Below are 19,287 nucleotides of genomic sequence, written 5' to 3' on the forward strand. Positions count from 1 at the left end.
TGCCAAATCCAGAAAACAGCAAGATATTTCACATTCTGTGTCGCAATAGTGACAACCATCTATGACCAAAATATTGTTGGTTGCTGCAAATAAAATCATAAAATTGCAGGTTTTACCACTGAAAATTCTAAAACACACGCAACAATCATACTACGGCACTACACGGGTCATTTGGAACTAATCTGGAAGCGCCATGAAGCTCAGAAATCTATAGTCAGTGATTGGCTTTAACTGTTGGCTATCTGAAATTACAGAGTAGACCCAAGGCACTCATTAAAGAGATACCATGAAGTACTTAGAGAGAAAAAAAATAACTCCCACAGACAAAAGCAGCTTGTAATCTTTGTGGTTAGTGGTTACCATTCTGCACTGACACCAGTGGGTGGTTTCAATCAACACTAACTATGGTGTGGGGTGCCATGAGCAATGCAATCATTTTACAGAAGTTGTGGGAGATGTTGGTGTTTGTAAATATTTTTCTACCAGTACGGGGAAAACAACACATGATGTGCTCATTACCTGGAGCCACCAAGCTAAAAATTAACGTCACATTGGCAGAAATCTTTCTCAGTCCCACGCTAATCATTTTTCCACTGTAAGTCAAATGTGTTTCTACACGTCATTTCACCACTGCTTCTTCAACTTAAAATATCCATCTACTTTGAAGTAAACAATTTAAATATTAGCTGTTAAATATCTACAGTGTCGTAGTAAATGTACCTGCCACTGTTTGTGTTTACTCAGTGCCATTTTTGTATTCTGGTTTTATTTCATTCTTTGCATTTTTGTGTGAAACAGAAATGTCTTGTCTGTGCAAGTGAGCGAAACACAGATGCGCATGCTTTCACATTTTTCTCCCTATAAAAGCGGAACTTCCCTTCTTTCACTTATAACTTTGAAACTAGGGCTGTAGTAAAACCGCCGCCTTGCCACATGTGGCATGAGTTATTCTTGCACTTTTAGCAGCTTGAGGTTGCAACTTTAGAAGCTTGCCCAACTTTAACGGGTTTGTTATTACAACTGACAGGGAGGGTATGACAGAGAGACCTCCACTCCTTTTTAAAATCGTACTGATGGAAGTGATACTCTCCTTCAATCACATTTCTTTGTGGCACTTTCAGCTGCACGTGATAATAAAGGAAGATGGAGGAAATCTAGACTGGGCAAGGCCAATCCCATGAGAAAGGAAATATAAATAAGCATCCCTTAACGATAACTTCTGGACCCAAATGGCATGTAACATGTAAATAGGACAACATTCATTGCACCATTGTTGTCTAATGACGTCTTTCTTTCTGCACTGTACAAACAAAGAAAGTTATTGTGCATGTCTGCACCTATGTTATATCTTCACCCTTGCTGATGTGACTCTCAGTTACAGCCAGAGGCCACAAGTCACTCAGCTTTCACTGAGACTTTTATCAGGTTACAAACATTCAATAGTGTCTTGCTAGATTTGATATTCGATCAAAACGCACCACTGATGTCCCCCAGTATTAACTCATTTTTTTAATAATGCAGAAAAATTAGATAAACACAACAACATTGGCCACTTCTTTATGGAGAGTCGACAGATTATATGAAATAAATTAGTAGAGGAAATGCATATCAGGCTGAGAATCAATTATTACACACTACAGTGAGAAATCTGTGGGTTCAGTTCAAAATAGCCTATGCTGCAAAGTTTATATGGACACTTTGTCACTTTGTCTGTTTTAAGGCTTTAGAGCAGGGGTCCCCAATCTCAGTCCACGAGGGCCGGTGTCCCTGCAGGTTTTAGATGTGTCCTTGATCCAACACAGCTGATTTAAATGGATAAATTACCTTCTCAACATGTCTTCAAGTTCTCCAGAGGCCTGGTAATGAACTAATCATGTGATTCAGGTGTGTTGATCCAGGGTGAGATCTAAAACCTGCAGGGACACCGGCCCTCGTGGACTGGGATTGGGGACCCCTGCTTTAGAGAAAAGTCCTTTCGGTTTGAACAATGCCATGCTGCTAAGGCCTGCTGAGTGACAGTACTGCCAAAGTCCACAGTGGCTAAGAAAGTGACCCTTTGGACCAACACTCTGTTGTCTAAATTCCCTTTTACACATTTCCATTAACCTCACAGCATCTGAACCTGTTAGCTTCAGTCTGACTAGGCACCCTGATCCCTCTTGTAAAAGCAGTCTTACTCGGCTGAACTTGGTAACGCTTATATATCACGTTCAATACAAGCAGAAGTTTCGACAGCATGCAGCCGCATAAACAGGGGCATACAGTTCAGAGATAGACACAAGATTACCACATACTGATATACTAAAGCAGGCGGACGATGTGACTTTTGTGGCTATCAGAATGAAGCCAGGGGTAACAATGACGTAAAAACGAAATGAAATGAATGAATGCTGTCACTAAAACAACAAACCAAAACTGATGAAACAATGTCAAGTATGCCTGTCTGACAAATTATCATTCTTACCCTAATTACTGATGAATTGGGATAGTGAATAAAAAATATTCATCTTGGCTCCTGCCTGAAGTAAAAGGCTGAACTTTGGTATAGATTTACACACAATCTATACACACAAAAGGCATCATAACGCCATGGAATATAATACACAATGTGATCTGGGCAACAGAAAAAAACTTCCCTCCAACCTGTAACAGAGACTACTGACAGAAATGGCGCAAACCATTAGGCCTGGTTTTTCATTAAACATGTCTGCTTTGACCACTGTAATATAGTTACTCGGTTTAACCTTTACCACTTGGCCATCACTTACACAACAGCCAGAAGATCCTAAACATGACTTCTTGTTGGACTGGTACTGGGCCCGATAAAATATTTGTCTTTGTCTGTGTTAAGATTTGTAAAGTAACTGTAGCATATTGCACAACAGAGATGACGTTTGTGTATAAAATGACAAAGCGCTAATTTAAGCTTGCACAAACTGAAAATTGCAAATGAATGACAAATATTTCTAATAAATGTAAATGATGCAATGCAAAACCTTTTTGCAAATTGGTGCTATGACAAAACTATGTGACTGCACACCATATCCTTCAATTACACCATGATTCAACATGAGGGAGTGACACAAAGAATGAGCCGCAAGGGTAGTCAAACTGGAAATGCAAGTGGGTGTTGACAAGATGTGTTAGTGCATTTAGATATGTGTGTATCATTGCATTTATGACAAATTTTACCCAAAACACATCTATGCACAAACACGTCTATCAAAGTAGAGGTAGATCATGTGTAGCTTATAGTCATCTCTCCAACACATTAGACAGAAAGTATCTTTGTTATAGGGAATCATTGCTACTAGCTTGATGACTAATGTCTGAACCCATACATTTGCCTGTGAGTTACAGGCTGGAATGTACCCCTAACTTACCGGTGAATGCGGGTGCAAGATCGGTTTAAGAAAATGCAGCAACATTTATATATTCTTAAGGAAAGTGATACCATTTCTTATGTGGCTCTCATCTCCAGTGAAAACCAGTGGTGTTTTGAGTTAAGATGTAGACATTACTTCACAGACAAGAAATAAACCTTCTTTCAACAGAAACCATGTCTATTCCTGCGATAATCTTGCGATAATGTAGATATTACCCAACGTGGGACGTGGCAGACTGTTGGTGTGCAACAAGAATGCCAAACCTGCAAAGAAAGTAGAAAGTAGAAAGTAGACCTGCCCTTCAAGTAAACTTGAAGGCAGTTCTCCATCCCAGATGGCAACCAGGAATAGACTGATCTTCATGCACACAAATGGCAGGCCAGTGTCACACACACTACACACTTATGTACACATTCAACTACCGTAAACCTCCACACTTTAAACTGTTTTCAGGTAATCATGTTAACTGCTATTTAGCACAAGCTTTTACAGACATTAGTTAAGAAAGTAATTGGATTAGTGGAGTTAAGAGATTAATTTTAAGGGAATCCTGTAAGTTTTAGCCTAAGATTCTTTTCCCATGGCCTCTGATTTCTATGAGCTAGATCTCATAGACTTGGCAGGCTTCAGTGAGTAACAGAGCTGTGTATTGTAATAAGATAAGAACGGACAGGTGGCGCAGTGATCAGGTGCCAGACTGACTGCCTGCTTTAGATATGAGCCGAGAGCCTACTGTATCTCTTCCTCATTTCCCTCCTAGGAGCTCAGAAAAGGTTCATAACTAAGACGAATTATTTCAACCTCACGCTAATAATTACCTTATCCAGGGGAAAAAATAAAGTCTTTTGAGGCCTTAGTTACAACTCGAAGCACCTGCACCCACAACTACTGCATGCCAAGTAGTAGATTTCTACTCAATATTTCCTGTTTCAACAAACAACAGGATACGTGTTCGCTACTGGCTCTAGAACTGTTTTATCACTATTTGTAACATTAAAAACTGTTTTCATAAGTAACACACCAACACACAATGCCAAAACTCTGGCGTATCAGAGTGATACATCAGAGTTATCAAGGTATCAGCTCAGTTAAAAAAAATGTTTAAAAATTAAAATATAACAACATCATAGAAACGTGTGGTAATTAAAAAGGATCTTCCCTTTCAATGAGATCTAACTCTTACCTTGCAACTGTTTAAATCTTCCTTCCAGGATGTTAGAGTATTGCACCTGATTAACAAAAGCTGCTGGGGACAAGCAGGAATCTCTTTCCCTGTGGTCCCACTCCATGTTTTTTTCGTCCTCAATCCGTCTTTGTGAAATATTCCTCTCAGACACAGAATGAATGGGTATTCTCCCACATAGCACAACAGAAGCAAACTTTGGGACTTTTAAAAGAAAAACAAACCAAGATCAAATCCTTTAAAAGGTTGTCCAAAAGATACTTTTAGTGTACCACAAAATCCTTGGTATATCCTCCTCTTTTATTCCCACAACACAAGCTGAGAAATGTTGCCGCCTTTTCTTCTCTTCATCCACCGTAAGGTCCACCTTGTCCAATGACACGCAGAGTGAGTGCAGCGGTGGGGGATTTTTTCAAAGAATCATTTAACCAAAACTGAGGAGCAAAAAGTTCTCTTGTTTCATTCATTTCACCACCCCTCTGGCCTCTGAGCAAAGTTACACTCCCTTGTGGTTCTACTGAGAGAACAAAAAAAAACCTGGGTATTCCTTCCCTCCAACCTCTGTGCATTTACTGGAGCAGAACACAGGAGCTGCAGGCAAGCTAACCGGCCATAGTCGGATAGCTGTGTAAACAAAGCTTGCTGGGCTCTCTAAAAATTGTGCCATTTGCATAAGGTGTGTTTGAAGGAGGAGCACATAGATAGAACATGGTGGAAGCGAGGGAGGAGGTGTGAAGGCGGACTAAACCATTAAAGTCCTCTGCTCAGTGTAGCCCTAGGTGGATTATCTAACTCCACCTTAATTCCAGAGAGCACCGGGGTGTGGCTTGTGTGAAAGGTGCGTCACAAAAGTCCTCATCATTTTACATGATCGTATGTTACTTTGTAAGACAACGTTTAATCTTTTCTTTACTGTATGTGGGGGCAGCCTTATGAGAAGGGCGTTAAGACAGGAAGGAAGCTGCTGAGAAAGTCTCAGAAAGGCAGCAAGTGTTTCCTGCCATAACAAGATTCAAAATCTGTCAACTTGGGTGTTACTTCATGAGGCAGAGGGGGTGGAAGTGAGTTGTTAACTCTTAAAAACTAAATGGTTTAAGCAGATCTGACTTCTTACTAGTTTAGAACCAAGTACTAAAATGATTCCTGGCAGCTCTTCAAGAAAATCATTAAATTAATTTCATTACAATCACATTAGGCAAGCATTTTCAAGCAGTCAAGAACTCATTCTCACCATTATATAGTTGCTGAATACATACTTTCCATTATTTCCATTAAAGAGTTTAATTTGTGTAATACAGACTAAGTTCACAGTTAACAAAGAGTTTGGATTAACAGGAGATTATAGATAGTAAATAACATTGAATAGAAACTTCACCTTTAAAATGGAATGTATATTTCATAAACACCAGCACAAAAATAACACAAAACTATAAACTCAGTGAGGACAAAGGTCATATTCTTTCAGGCTCTTTTAGTCTGGTCAGGGTGCGATCATTATGGTCTGGTCTGTGTTTGTCCTGATGAGCTGGCAGCATCTGGATTGTTCTCATTAGAGGACCAAATGCCCCAGGCTTTCTGTAACTGGGTGTTTATGGAGGGGGGACTGGACTAATGAGATCCAAAGAGGACACACTTCCTCTTGAGGAACAGCGACTATGCTACAATCAAATGTAGTGAGAAAAATAGTGCACCAAAGTTATCCCACTTAAAATCCCATTGGGCACATTTTAAACATCGCAATCACATAAAAATAAAAAACAGATAAATGTGAGCATTACCTCGCTATGCAACCCACGAATGAACAAATAAAGAAACAAGATTAGAGTTACTTTTGTGAAACATGAAAACTGTCTAAATGACATGTGGGAGAAATTCCACACTGAACAAACTACAGGCAGTGACAATGAATAATGAGCTGGTGTGGTTAATTAGCCTGATAAGACAGAAAAACCAGAAGCTGCTGGGGGAGTAAGCACTAAAAAAGGGGAAAGAGTAGACATCTCTTGCTAAACATGTATATTTTATCTGTCTCACACCACAACCCCAGCTGAGCACCCATGGGAGGACGGAAGAATGAAGCGTACTCTAAACTTTGATCTGAAGGGGAATTCCCCTAAAGAAGGGTGAACTACTCATGAGTCCACAAATGTGGCAAAATTCACACAGGCCAAATACAAACACACGTGTCTGTGTTATGTTTCAGTTGATTATAAAAAATATCCTACTAAAAAGGCCTACTTTGAATACAGTTCAGGTTTGTTGTGCCTATGATAATTATGCAGATCTATTACAAAACTGAACACAAAGCACGCAGATATTGTGAAATCAGTCAAATAATTTTCAAAAGCCATGTGTTCTAGCTGTGGACGCACTCTCAAGTGAACACGCCTAACTGTTTGCGTTTGAAGCAAGCCGTTGGTTTCGAAAAATGCAAATTTGCACAGCTTGCCTTGCTGCCCACACGGTACAGTAAAGTAGATAAGTGGTTATCTGTAAATGAAAATGATCTTAAAACAAGAGAAGCTCTCCACTGTAAGAGGTACGCACTGCTGTCACATGCGAAATAATTCACACTGGAAGATGTGAGAAAGAAAGCTAATCATGTTACATAGAGACAGGCACAAAAAATTTGACAGAGATTGTGAGGAAGACGTGGAAAGAAAAAGCACCTTAGTGACTGCACAAAGTCTTGACATTTGGGGAGAAGTCATAAACGGTGGGCCTAAGCTAAGCCTGGGGGGAATAGCTGCTAGAGCATGTCAAAGAATGTGCACATCAAGTCCACACTTGTAAAACTTAGACAGTATTTAAAGACATTCACACAGAAGCACACACATACACACACAAGTTCTTGTTTGATCACACGTGCAAACAATACTACAGCATACTGCCATAGAATAAAAAGTTACATGACAGGACATGACTGTTTATAAAGTGTAATTTCTATATAATGGCAACTCCTAAAGGAAATGAGCTGGGGTGCACCCCCCCCTCTCTTAGTAAAATGAGGTGTGTATATGAGAAACGCATCGACTACAATAGTGCTCAAGATCATTATAGCATGTGGTTTTTATGTATGCATGTGCATGTTTGTGCATGTATATGTGTGTTGGCGACTGCCTGTTGCTCCCCTCTGCTGGGTTCATTATGACACTGCATCTTGTTTTTACTATTAACAATAGAGGTTTTCATCTACAGAAGGTGAAGCCAGGCCAGGGGAGTTAAATAAACACACACAAACACACCTCCAGCAGATCTGATAAAACAGCCAATAATGTGTCACCTTATTTGACGCTTCCAACAATGGCAGACTGGCCTGTGTTTGCACAGCTTTGAAGCTTTGGAGTAAGCTACTGAATAAAACTGTCATCAAAATTATTATTATTATTATTATTATTGTTATTGCACTCTTAAAAAGGATAGCATCTTAATTCATTTCAGTAAGATCACTAATCAGACATAACACGAGTTTAGATGCAGAAGCACTGGTGTGAAAAGAACCTGCACAGAAACAGATCAACCTAGCCAAATTTCTCCTTGCTCAACAGACTATACAGCTTCCTGGTTTTGTCCTCCTTTTGGAAGTATTTCTGTCTTGCCCTATAAAGAGAGAACTGAGCCTTTGGGGACAAAAAATAATGAAACCTGTTCCCCAGTCTACAGAGATTTCTGCAGTGTTAGTATCAGGACTGATCTCAACTGAATATTGCTAAAACTCTTGTTGGATATTAAAACACATGCTTTACAAAACAGTTTCAACATTGGTGTAAGTGAAAAACGATCTTTCTCATAACATATTGGGAATAAAGAGTTTTTTAAACGAAACTCAAAAAGCTCAAGACTTCACTGTCACAGGTTTTCTATCCTCACCTTCTCATTAATTGTTTTACAAGTTGCATTTGGCATTGCTTTTAGCCATAATACTCCTCGGGGTAAATGTCTTATTTTCCTCAATGAACCTTCTTCCCTCTCCCGACTACTTCACCAAAGAAATTGGTAGGATAAAAAACTGTCACGCCTCTAAGAATTGTGCTGTCAAAACCTGTCATGTCAGAACATTGTGAGGGCAAAAAGGAAGCACAGAAATATCCCATAATAGGTCTGTTTGCAGAACTATTATGGGTAGATTTAAACTGCCTGCTAACCAAATCTTGGCATCCAAGAGCATCAGCATGTTTGCAGACACTTGATCTATAAAAGTCTTGGTAAAATTCAAAACATTTTCTAAAAGGTAATAAAAAATGTTCCCAATCCTGTTTTCTAAATCTATGGAATGTCACCATCTTTAAATAAAGACTTCTGTCTCATGGCATATGGCAGCATTTTGGTATTTGAGACCAAACGTCATTATTGAGTTGTATCTTTTGTTTACTTTTTATGTCATTTCTTTGTACTTTTTTGATCGTCACACAATTTAGATCACTGTTAAGCTCAGCATACTTTAATGGATCAATCAGTGCAATTTTTAAAACAATCCACTCAACAACAACAACCTTAGCTGCTCAAGCATTCAAAATCAGTAGAATTTAATTCAAGTCTCTCCTGGGCAATTTTTATCCCTGGATACCTGGCATGCACTGGTGTACCTAATAAATTGTACTTACAACTTTAGTGTTACAGTATCCGGCCTCTAAGGAGACATGTGACACTCTTGTTTTCAATTGTGACAAAATGTTTTAAACAGAAAGAAATGCACGTACATGGGTGCACGTTGACAAGCAACACAGGCAAGAATGTACACTGATGTATAGCCTACCTGCGAGGGCCTTAATACGAGACCGTTCAAAGAGACGTGCCGAACTGTTCTCATTGTCCCAGTCAGTCTCTGCTGCCAGGTCCCAGCGATTGTTGATGTCATTGTACTGCTGCTGGATCTCCAAGCTGTCGAAGTCTGTTGGCGAGATTGTGCTCATGTTGTCCAGGCTGGAGAAAAACGCATTCAACCTAGAGTTCGGACACAGAAACGCAGACAGTCAGTGCATGCACAGCAGGGAGAGTTCATTGCATAATACAACAAGCTTCACAACACTAACCCTTGAAATGTTTGAAAGACAAAGTTTGAATATTAAATTTCAGAAACAAATGGTCCACTTCTATTTTCTATATAAAACAAAAAAAAGGAAAAGACTACGCACGTCACCCACACACTGAGCACACAAAGCCTGCCAACTGCACTCTAGTTTTATATGCTCAAATGTAAGTCATATGCAAATGTAAGCTTGGACGGTGCAACTGCCAGTGTGTAACAGACTTTGAGATAAGTTTAGCAACTGTCATGAAGTCGTTATGCTAGTCGATTAAAAATGAGAGCTCCTGTAACTCCAGTAATGTCATTGTATGCTGAGTCATAATGGCACAGCAATGTCAACCTACTTAGGTTTCAACTTTTGCTTGAGCAAAACATGAGTATATAACTATAACCTAGCAACCAAAAAGGACGCACACATACGGCAGTATAAACACACTTACGCAGTGTAATACTGCATTAAACCAGGGTTGTAATGACACAAAAGATGTACATAAAAAAGCACTCTCTCAAGAGATTATTCATCGCATGGCTTCACTTCTAGGTAAATAAAAAACTGCTTATCTGCTAAAATGTCAATACGTATTGCATCATTGCAGCAAAACTAAAATTGAGTGTTTTTACAAGATACTTTAACGGAAAAAGGTTTATACCAGAAATCTATTCCCCTGCTTTTGTAGTCTTTTTATGCCATTATTGCATCTTTGGAAAGAAACTGCACTGAACTAAAAATCTTTCATTATGTCAGTATGATATAACAGTTCAATTATGATAAATTTACTGAATTTCCTAGAGGAACTTACCCAAGGGATTAATAAAGTTCTGTCTATATATTTATTTACCCACTATTCTAGTTAAATAAGAAAGGTTAGTTAAATGGCACCTGTTAAAAGAAAGTCAGCCCGTTAACAGGTGTGGAGTCATGGAACTGAAAGACATTTTGTTAACATTTCACAACATAAATATGAGATATGTGTCATTCATACATTCCTGTGCAAGTACTGGCAGATTATATCACACAAACAGTAAGGGGACTCATCAAAACATTGCCCTACATCACCACAGCTCACCAAGTGGTCTAAAACCTCCTCAGAATAAATTAGTCACCTCGGTCCTTGAATCACTGCTAAGCATGCAATATCTTCCCATCCTGCTGTTTGTACGAATTCAGCATCCAGTTATAAAAAAAACAAGGCTTCCTAATACGGCAACAATCAATACTTCAAACCGAATGAGGTCAATCCCACCCTCTTTCTCCAGCTGGCTAGCTCTCAGAGTTTGATCGAGAAGCAGAAGCATCTTGTCTTTTCTATTCAATCGAATCCTGAGTGTGAGACAATTATTCTGCACAACTACAGCACAAGAACTGCTGTACAGGCATGGTGATTTACACCTTAACCATTTGCCATGGTAAAAATTCTGTATGTAAAGGCTTTACTGTATATACAGCACTAACCAGACACAGCTTGTCTTTAGTATTATGCACAAATACACACAATGGGGACCTACATTAAGATTAAGCCTCCTGCAATAGAGACCCATTAACTAACTGAAGCCATTTGCTTAAGAGCATTGAACAGATTAATAGACAAGGTTGAGTAGTCAGTTTGTTAATACCTGTGAGTTTAGCTTTTGTTGTGTCTACCAGCTGTGGCTAACTTCATCAGTGAGCCTTTAGATGAGGAGCAGTGATGGGAAGAAATGACAGATTTTTACAAAAAATAATTGTGCTGTTAAAAGTAAGTAATTAAAGGCTAAGCATGATTGAGAACTGCTGAACCCTGTCCTTTTGTTCAAGGTTTCATTTATTCATTAAAGGATGCAAACTGCCCTTCCCAAATATGGCAACATAAATACTGTCCATCAGGCTTATGTTTTAGTTTGGTCATTATTAGATCGTGTTTTACTGCAAAGAATAATCAGGCCACATTACACACAATTAGTATGCAAATTCAATTTCTGAGTCACCCAGGTACGACTTAAAAAACCTGATAGCAGCCAATGGAATAGATTTATCTGGTTAAATGTAAAGCTGCCGTTAATATATCTGGGAGAACTATTCTTAGACTTGTCATACTTTGCCAAGTTGATGTATCCTCTAAATCACACTGGAAATCAATAACAGACAGCTACCAGATGGGCCCAATCTGAGTGTACACAAGAAATACAGGGCCAGATTGCATCTATACATATTCCTTCCATCACTGATTCTAGAAAACACACAACAGGCAGGCTATAACATCCCATAGCAAAGTATAATAAAGGAAAAAAGGGCACATTTTAAAAGCCTAGCACCAACTCTAAAAGGAATCAGAACTGAACTTTTGTATCTTAAAATTTTAAAGACTGTTCACTCCTTAAAAATCTGTGGCTACACTGTAGCAACCTACTGTGTGACACAGCAAAAGTATAAGGCTTCAGTCAGTTTTGTATTTTCTTTAAAAATATGTTTTTCCTGAGGAATTTCACATTTACCCGTTTTTAGTATAGCTTAAGACAAAAAAAGCACAGAATAGATGCTGGTGTTGCACTTTCTGGTGCACTGTTGCATCAATATTGGGATATTGCTAATTATGATTTTTATCATCGTTTTTAGATAATTTTGTTCAAGTCATGCACAACCATTTCTGTTATCTAGCAGCTGTGTACTTTAACATAAATTTATGTAAAATATAAATAAAAAAACAAAACAAAACAAAACAAAACAAAAACAAATCCTTGGAAAATCCTATTAGTGGTTGATTAAGAAACTGGATGGGAATAGAAACTAAATGCATGGATTAGAGAAGCAGGAAATACAACGCCTTGGAACTGCTCCTTGACTTGTCACCTATCTGGCACCCTAGGACTTGCTTGTCTACAACTCACTGTATGCATAAGTAGTCAGGTATATCACGTGCGAGTGACACTGAGTCTTCAGTTGAAGATTGGAGAGATGTTAAACTATTTGAACTATGACACAGTGATTTCAAAAACATCAAAAGACTGCTCTCCTCCTTTTCAATTCATGCTTTCTTCTTTACTCTGGCATATTATGGGACTACTACTACTACTAATAATAATAACAATAATAGTAATAACAACAATAGAAAAACAAAGACATGCCTACACATTAGTGACTGGTATGGTATCAGTCTAGCGTTATTGATAGGTAGCTACATTTAAGATTTCTACATAGCCTAAATTATAAAAATGCCACAGCATGGAAGCAGAAGTCACACAGAAGACAGACTATCCAGGACAGGCCTGGCAGTAATATAGTCCAAGGCAATCTGTTTGGGGGATTGGCAGGAGCTGGAGAGGGGCAGGACCAGTGAGGTCACAATAGTCTGGCAGCGATAACAAAGCGCCAATCCTCCCCTTGTTGTGAGTATGAAGAGGCTTGGCTCAGTGTCTGGACTAATCGCTCCTCAATGGATCAGACTAACAATCCCCTGACCTACTATGATACAGCCTACTGTACTCATCCTCCCACACACACATACGCACAACACCGGGTGACATAAAAACTGCACATGCAAGCTGACCTGACCTATTACGGCACACCACCCCCAACAACCCTTCTACATACAGTATACACATGATGCTTTTGAAAGTGACACTTACAAATCCACCCACACAGCATGCAACCATATCAGCATTCAGCACACAAAATAGATTGGTCCAACACCAACAATTATGCCAGCCTGAGTGATGTGCAGCCACCTCCCCCAGTCCAGACAGAAACAAAATCATATAAAGAAACTAACCCGTAAAAATGCAACTTTGTAAAAATGCCATGCAGGAGCCTTCAATCTGATTTTTTTCCCCTAAAAAAAAAGCCTATTTTCCAAACCTTCAGACATAAGATTTAAGCCCCAAAGCTACTTAAAAATAAATAAATAAAAATACAGCCTGGCAGACAGATGTGGCACAAAAAGGTCACATAAAAGAGGTTCTATGAAAGAAAATCCCCCCAAGGTCTAATCCACAAATACAAAACAAAGACAAACATTTGTATATGAAATATTTAGAACCTGTCACAGCCTTTATATCTTAATATGCTTTTGAAAAATTATTATTGTAATTAAAGCAAAACAATGTACAAATGAAAGACACATGACACAGATACATAGTGCTTCTGAACAATGGGGAAAAAATTAAAGTAGGGCACAAAGGAACGCCTCGTGGCTAAATCGAGCTCTATACTGGGCAGACACACATCAGGCTATTACTCACAACAGAACGACACTGGTTAAGAAAGGAAGGCAGAGCTAGCAGTATGATAGGCAGCGCCACCACCTCTGCCTTTTTTTTACTCTGTGTCACCCCACCTCCCCTCCCAGAGCTGCCTCCCTTTGCCCAGCTGGTCTGTTTGTCACTGCACCCGTTAATCAGGGAGAGAGGAAAGAGAAATAGAGCCTGCAATCAGTCACCCTCCGGGAATTAGGCTTGTGCACATTAACCAGCCAAACTGCTACCTTGCACCAGGGGAATAGGGTAGATGGGGACACACACACACACACACACACACACACACACACACACACACACACACACACACACACACACACACACACCTTATAATGGCAGACAAAGGGGTGATACAACTCATAACAATAACATGTTAAAACACAGTCATTCAAAACACACAAACATAAGATTTTTAACATTTTACTAATTTCACTGTAAAAATCTTTAAGTGAAGGAAAAAACAACAATTAAAGAAAATATTTTGCTGGCATTCTATATGAGTTTACCAAATCCATGAGCTTTGCATTAATGAATATTAATATATTCAAGTGAATGTGGCACCTCTGCGTTGTCCCAAATCAAGCTGCCTGTGATACTCAGATGAGCCTGCAGGGTGTGGAGGCAGATCCCAAAAAGCAGAGGACAAAGCGTGCCCTGCCAAAGTGGCCCCACACAATGGAGAGTCAGCAGAGGGATGAGGCCAGCCGTTCAAGCCTTTCCTGTTTGCAGAGATGAGGCAGCCAGAGGCACATATGCATCAGAGGCCCTTCCACGGCCTGCTGATCCTGGCCTGAATGCCCTGCTGAATAGGACAGCAGAGATCCTTTGTTGACCTGTAGCATCACATTCATCAAACACTCACGCAGCCAGCATGCCCTCCACATATCGAGGTAGATATCAGCATAACTCTAGATAATATTTTGTTTTGATGTCATTTTATTCTACATCTGTATTATCTTTTATATTGCATTATAATTTTCACAAATGACACACTAAATTAATTTTAACAAGTAATCATATTAACAGTGAAACTAATTTATTAATCAATGCAACATGGCAAATACAAAAATTGGTTTCCACAGCTGAATTACTATTCACTGCAAGAAGTCACATTTCCCTGTAGTCTTGGAAAATGTCATCAAACTCAGTGACGGTTTACAACTTTCTTATTAGTCTGAAAATACAGAAGCACTACTATATACTTTAGGTACTTCATGGACAAAAACATAATGATCTAGTTTATAAACAATGTCAATCCTCCACATGACCTCTATATTATTGAAATCTGTATTATCTGACAGAAAACATGGATGCCTATGACCTACATCATCTTCAGTGATTTGTCACATTTACAACAAAAAAAGAATAATTAATAGTCCCACTGGTATCGTTAATGTTCAGTAGAAAGAGATGCAGCTACACAGGCAAGTTAAGGCCCAGTGAGAATACTGGCCCATCCACAATATGGCTTATTAAGTCTAATACTAAAAATAGGCAAATGCTATACTGTTTGTGCTCTTCTCTTGCTGCTGCAGCTGAATGAGTCCTGGGCTTAGCCTTCATTTCTAAATACATTTGGCTGGGAGTTACAATAGCATCAATCTCCCAAGCTGCCAGAAATCCAAATTAAAAACATCAGTGAATTAATTATTCATGCCATTTTAAAACACACAAGAACAAATGCAGGCACGAGCTCGGGCATCATGCCTGCAAGTGCTAATACACAGTGCTTCGGATTCATACCAGATCATTCATATCAGTGAAAATAGCTTCAGCCAATCAGAAAGCTTTACTACTTTATGGACAACTGGCCAATACAAAAATACCTGGAACCAACAAGACTACCCAATATATGAATAATGTGTCTGAATGTAAGCTATAATAAAAAATTAAAAACAAAGCCTTGCTCTCAAACATTTCACTGACCATTAAAAATCCTAATGCGCAAATATAAAAAAAACACAAGGATTTTCTTTTAAGATTTCTATCAGTGGTGTATAATATTTTTGTACCACTTTACTTTTGAGTTTCTAAACCATCTGAAATGTAAAGTTTTATTTAGCAACATCCTCTCTCTGTAGGAGTTTGATAATAGTTACCCCATGATTAACAACAACCTCATGAAATATGTTCATTTGGGTGACAGAAAATAACACATATTTAAGGTCTGCGGCAGATTTAAATCACCACGTTGGTGTTACTTATAATGGTGGTGTCACACAGCTGTTCTTTGAAGTGTTTTGAAAAAGACTAGCAAGCATTCATTTAGCAAATTGCAACCTTTGGCGAAAACGTGATCACTTTAGTCAAAAAGCAGTGTTGCTGCACTAAGATGCTGTAGTTCCTAAATGTAATTTCAGAGTACCCCGAGAAAAGCACGAACTGATAAGCTGAACGCATACACTGAAAGGTATTCATTTAATTTTAAGATAAGTGATTATCAGCAAATGCTTCTATCCAAATACTTAACCACTGTCCATATCAGTATTGCTTGCTAGCTCTATGATTTGAAGTGGCAGTGAGACTTTGTGCTTTCAGATTTCTGTGGGGGTGTGTAACACTTTGTGACCTTGTGAAGCACTGGCGAAACAACTGTTCTCCATCTAAAAATCAGCCCCCATAAGTGGTGCTGACAAAAGCCTTCCAGACCTCACCTTTAAGAGAGATATTTATTCATTAAAAGCCTCTAGATGCAGGTTTAATAGAGTACAAGCTGTCATAATAAAAACAGCTGGAAAATGTCATGTTAAGAGTTGTGTTTTCCCTGTTTTCTACTACATCTACTACAACATCAATGCTTCTGGCAATATTATAAATAATATAAAGAGAGTGCTGGTACTCGTTCAGTTTACATAGTTGGTTTTCATAGAATCTGAGATACTGTGTAAAATTTAACTGAAAACTGTGTAAGCCACACATAAGGAATTTTTATTTGATTTGATTTGATTTTTTGTATGCTAGTAACCTGGAGCATCAGGATCAAGGACATCTGTATCACTGTGGTGCATCTTAAAAACAATCTATAAGCATTAAGTTCAGTCAAGTCCTTGACTACAGTCTGGTCGCCACATTATACCAACCACACCCAAAAGCAAGCAAACACAACTAAATAGCTATGCAAATGTGAATTTAATATTTCTTAATGAATCAAAATAGCAAAAACAGCGGATCATCACAGTCAACATGAATAGTACACCCACGTGATGCTGCCTCCCTCTTAGGGAGCTAATTTTTATTAAGCAAACAACTGGGTATACATGACATCATAAAATGTTTCAGTGTGAATCCTCAGTGAAAGAATGGAGTACCAATGTTAGGCAAGACCAATGTTAAATGCTTTGGCACCATAAAGATGGCATAAATTTATATTACCCTCTTATTAACTGATAGTTGATGATTTACTATAATAGATTGCTTGATCAATGGTCATGATCTGGTCATAAAGATATTTATAAATCTGGTTTTTATAAGAGCAAAGTGCAGAGCTGCTATTGTACTGAGCCCGTGTATGACTTCAAGAGCAGAAAATGGCTGTAGCCACTTGAAAAGTGATAGAACTGGAGCATCTTTAAGTGCTACTTCATACTGGCTGCAAAAGTAAGTCAATTCCCAAAGAGCCCCAAGTTAAAATGCACAACTTTACAGCATTAAAAAGAATGTTTAGAGCCTGGTACAAAAAGTATTTTGTTCTCTATGGATGACTTCATATATCTAGGCAAGCTAATTTTGTTAATCCACCTGGACCCTGGAATTTATGTTTTCATTAACAGGTATTCCAGCACAAAAAAACTGGGAACTGATCAGTGTTTTCTAGGCTTCATGTTCACTAACTAAAATCACTGAACTGGACCTTTGTAACTCGTTTGTGCTACTGATACATTTTTATGGCTTGCAGTGTGGCACAGACTGTCCAAGAAGTGTATCCCTCACTTTGGTGAGTGAAATGTTAGTATTGTGAGTCCTTTAGTTAGCACTAATTAGCAGATATGTATGTCACCATAGATTACAGATGCAGCTTGCTGAACAGTGTTGTTAGCATTAGCTTATTAGCATTAGCATTAACGCCACCCTCTAAACCACATAAAGCACTTTTGTGCTCCAAAACCCCAACTTGGCCATGGCCAAAAAAGCTAGCACAGAAATTCAGTGGGTGATTTCATGGGAGTTACGTCCATCTTTTATATTTCATTACTGTGGTTTGATTCTCATCTCTTCATTTCTGGTTTTGCTCAAAAATATCAGCATTGTAGTGTGTTATGCTAAAAAGTTAAGATAAAAGCAATGTTGTCCATTTCCAGACCACTTAATGCACATTTAAAACTGAATTAAAGCTGAAAGACCACTGTAGAACCACTGCAGAAGGTTCAGTATTCATGGTGCCCTCGCAGATGTGCACATTGCTATTCTACATGAACACACTTCCATCACATCAACTAACCACCAAAAGCACACAAGGCCTAAGTTGACACTAAACATTGGCAGAAACGTAACCATATGTGAAGATATGACGTGAATAGCTCTCCAGCTGTTATGTATCTGTGCAAACTCCTGTTGGAAGTAGGGATAAAACTCCCTGGTGTCTATGTCTCCCTCCTCCTGTGTGCAGAGTAGTAAGTTAGCAGTCCTACTGCTCTGTGGCACAGCTAAATTAGCAATTAGCATCCACATAGCAAAAAGATAGACAGCAGTATTAATTTGTATCATTTCATTCGGTATAATAAAATTTTTTGGAAATAGGGTTTGGAGATAACACTAAACTTTATGTTACACAGAAAAGTTACAGCTTGCGAGATGCTTTTAATGATTATAAAGTCCACCCAGAAGCACTTGGACAGTTATTTTGAGTATTAACTAAATTAACTTTAGTTTTAATGGTCACAGGGGCGTTAAAACTGCATGCAGAGAATCACCAGCCGAATCTGATTAAAACAAATAAGTTAGGCAATTCTAGTTTACAATAATGTTTTAATAACTTTTTCCCTTAGAAGTTAAAACTGTCATTATCTTGGCTCTTGGATAATTCTCTTATAGATTTAAATTTAGAACCATTTCAGTGCCACATCTTCAGCTGATAATGTCTCTGGCTCTACACACCACATTTCTTTGTTTTAAAATACTTTAAGTTGATAATCACACAGTTGTTCAGAGAAGCGGCTATATTCTAATGAACAAAAACCTCAATTTAACCTTAAAAATGTAAACTGCTTAGAAACACAACTTGACCAGCATTAATCTATTTCTGCCAGGTGTATCCAAACTGATTCAACTTTAGAAATGATTAAAAACTAGCACATATTATATGATTTTTGTGGTCCCCTTGAACAGCATGTTGTACAAAATACTAAGTATTTTAAAAACCTATTATACATTCTTTACCAAAGATTTTATTTAATCTTTGCATCTATTCTTTCTTAAAAATCAGATATAAAAATCATCAAAATCAGTGTTCTAAATTTGTA

The 19,287-nt window shown here is 38.4% G+C and overlaps 1 protein-coding gene across 4 annotated transcripts in view; it reads right to left on the minus strand.

The window, feature by feature from the left end:
* LOC116336180 (spectrin beta chain, non-erythrocytic 1) overlaps window positions 1-19,287 on the minus strand; it is a 49,721-nt gene that overhangs the window by 26,686 nt on the left and 3,748 nt on the right. The window contains exons 2-3 of one of the 4 annotated variants that reach the window (XM_031759973.2): window positions 9,326-9,513; window positions 4,570-4,677 (exon numbers count right to left, since the gene is read on the minus strand). In XM_031759973.2, the coding sequence (XP_031615833.1) occupies window positions 4,570-4,677; window positions 9,326-9,482 (265 nt within the window). In that variant the 5' untranslated portion in view covers window positions 9,483-9,513. Of the gene's footprint in view, window positions 1-4,569; window positions 5,208-9,325; window positions 9,514-9,602; window positions 9,732-19,287 lie in introns of those variants that run through there. The other 3 variants (XM_039618023.1, XM_031759971.2, XM_031759972.2) reach the window with 3 other exon arrangements.

Source organism: Oreochromis aureus, linkage group 10 (genome assembly GCF_013358895.1).
Source record: "Oreochromis aureus strain Israel breed Guangdong linkage group 10, ZZ_aureus, whole genome shotgun sequence".
NCBI classification, from domain to species: domain Eukaryota; kingdom Metazoa; phylum Chordata; class Actinopteri; order Cichliformes; family Cichlidae; genus Oreochromis; species Oreochromis aureus.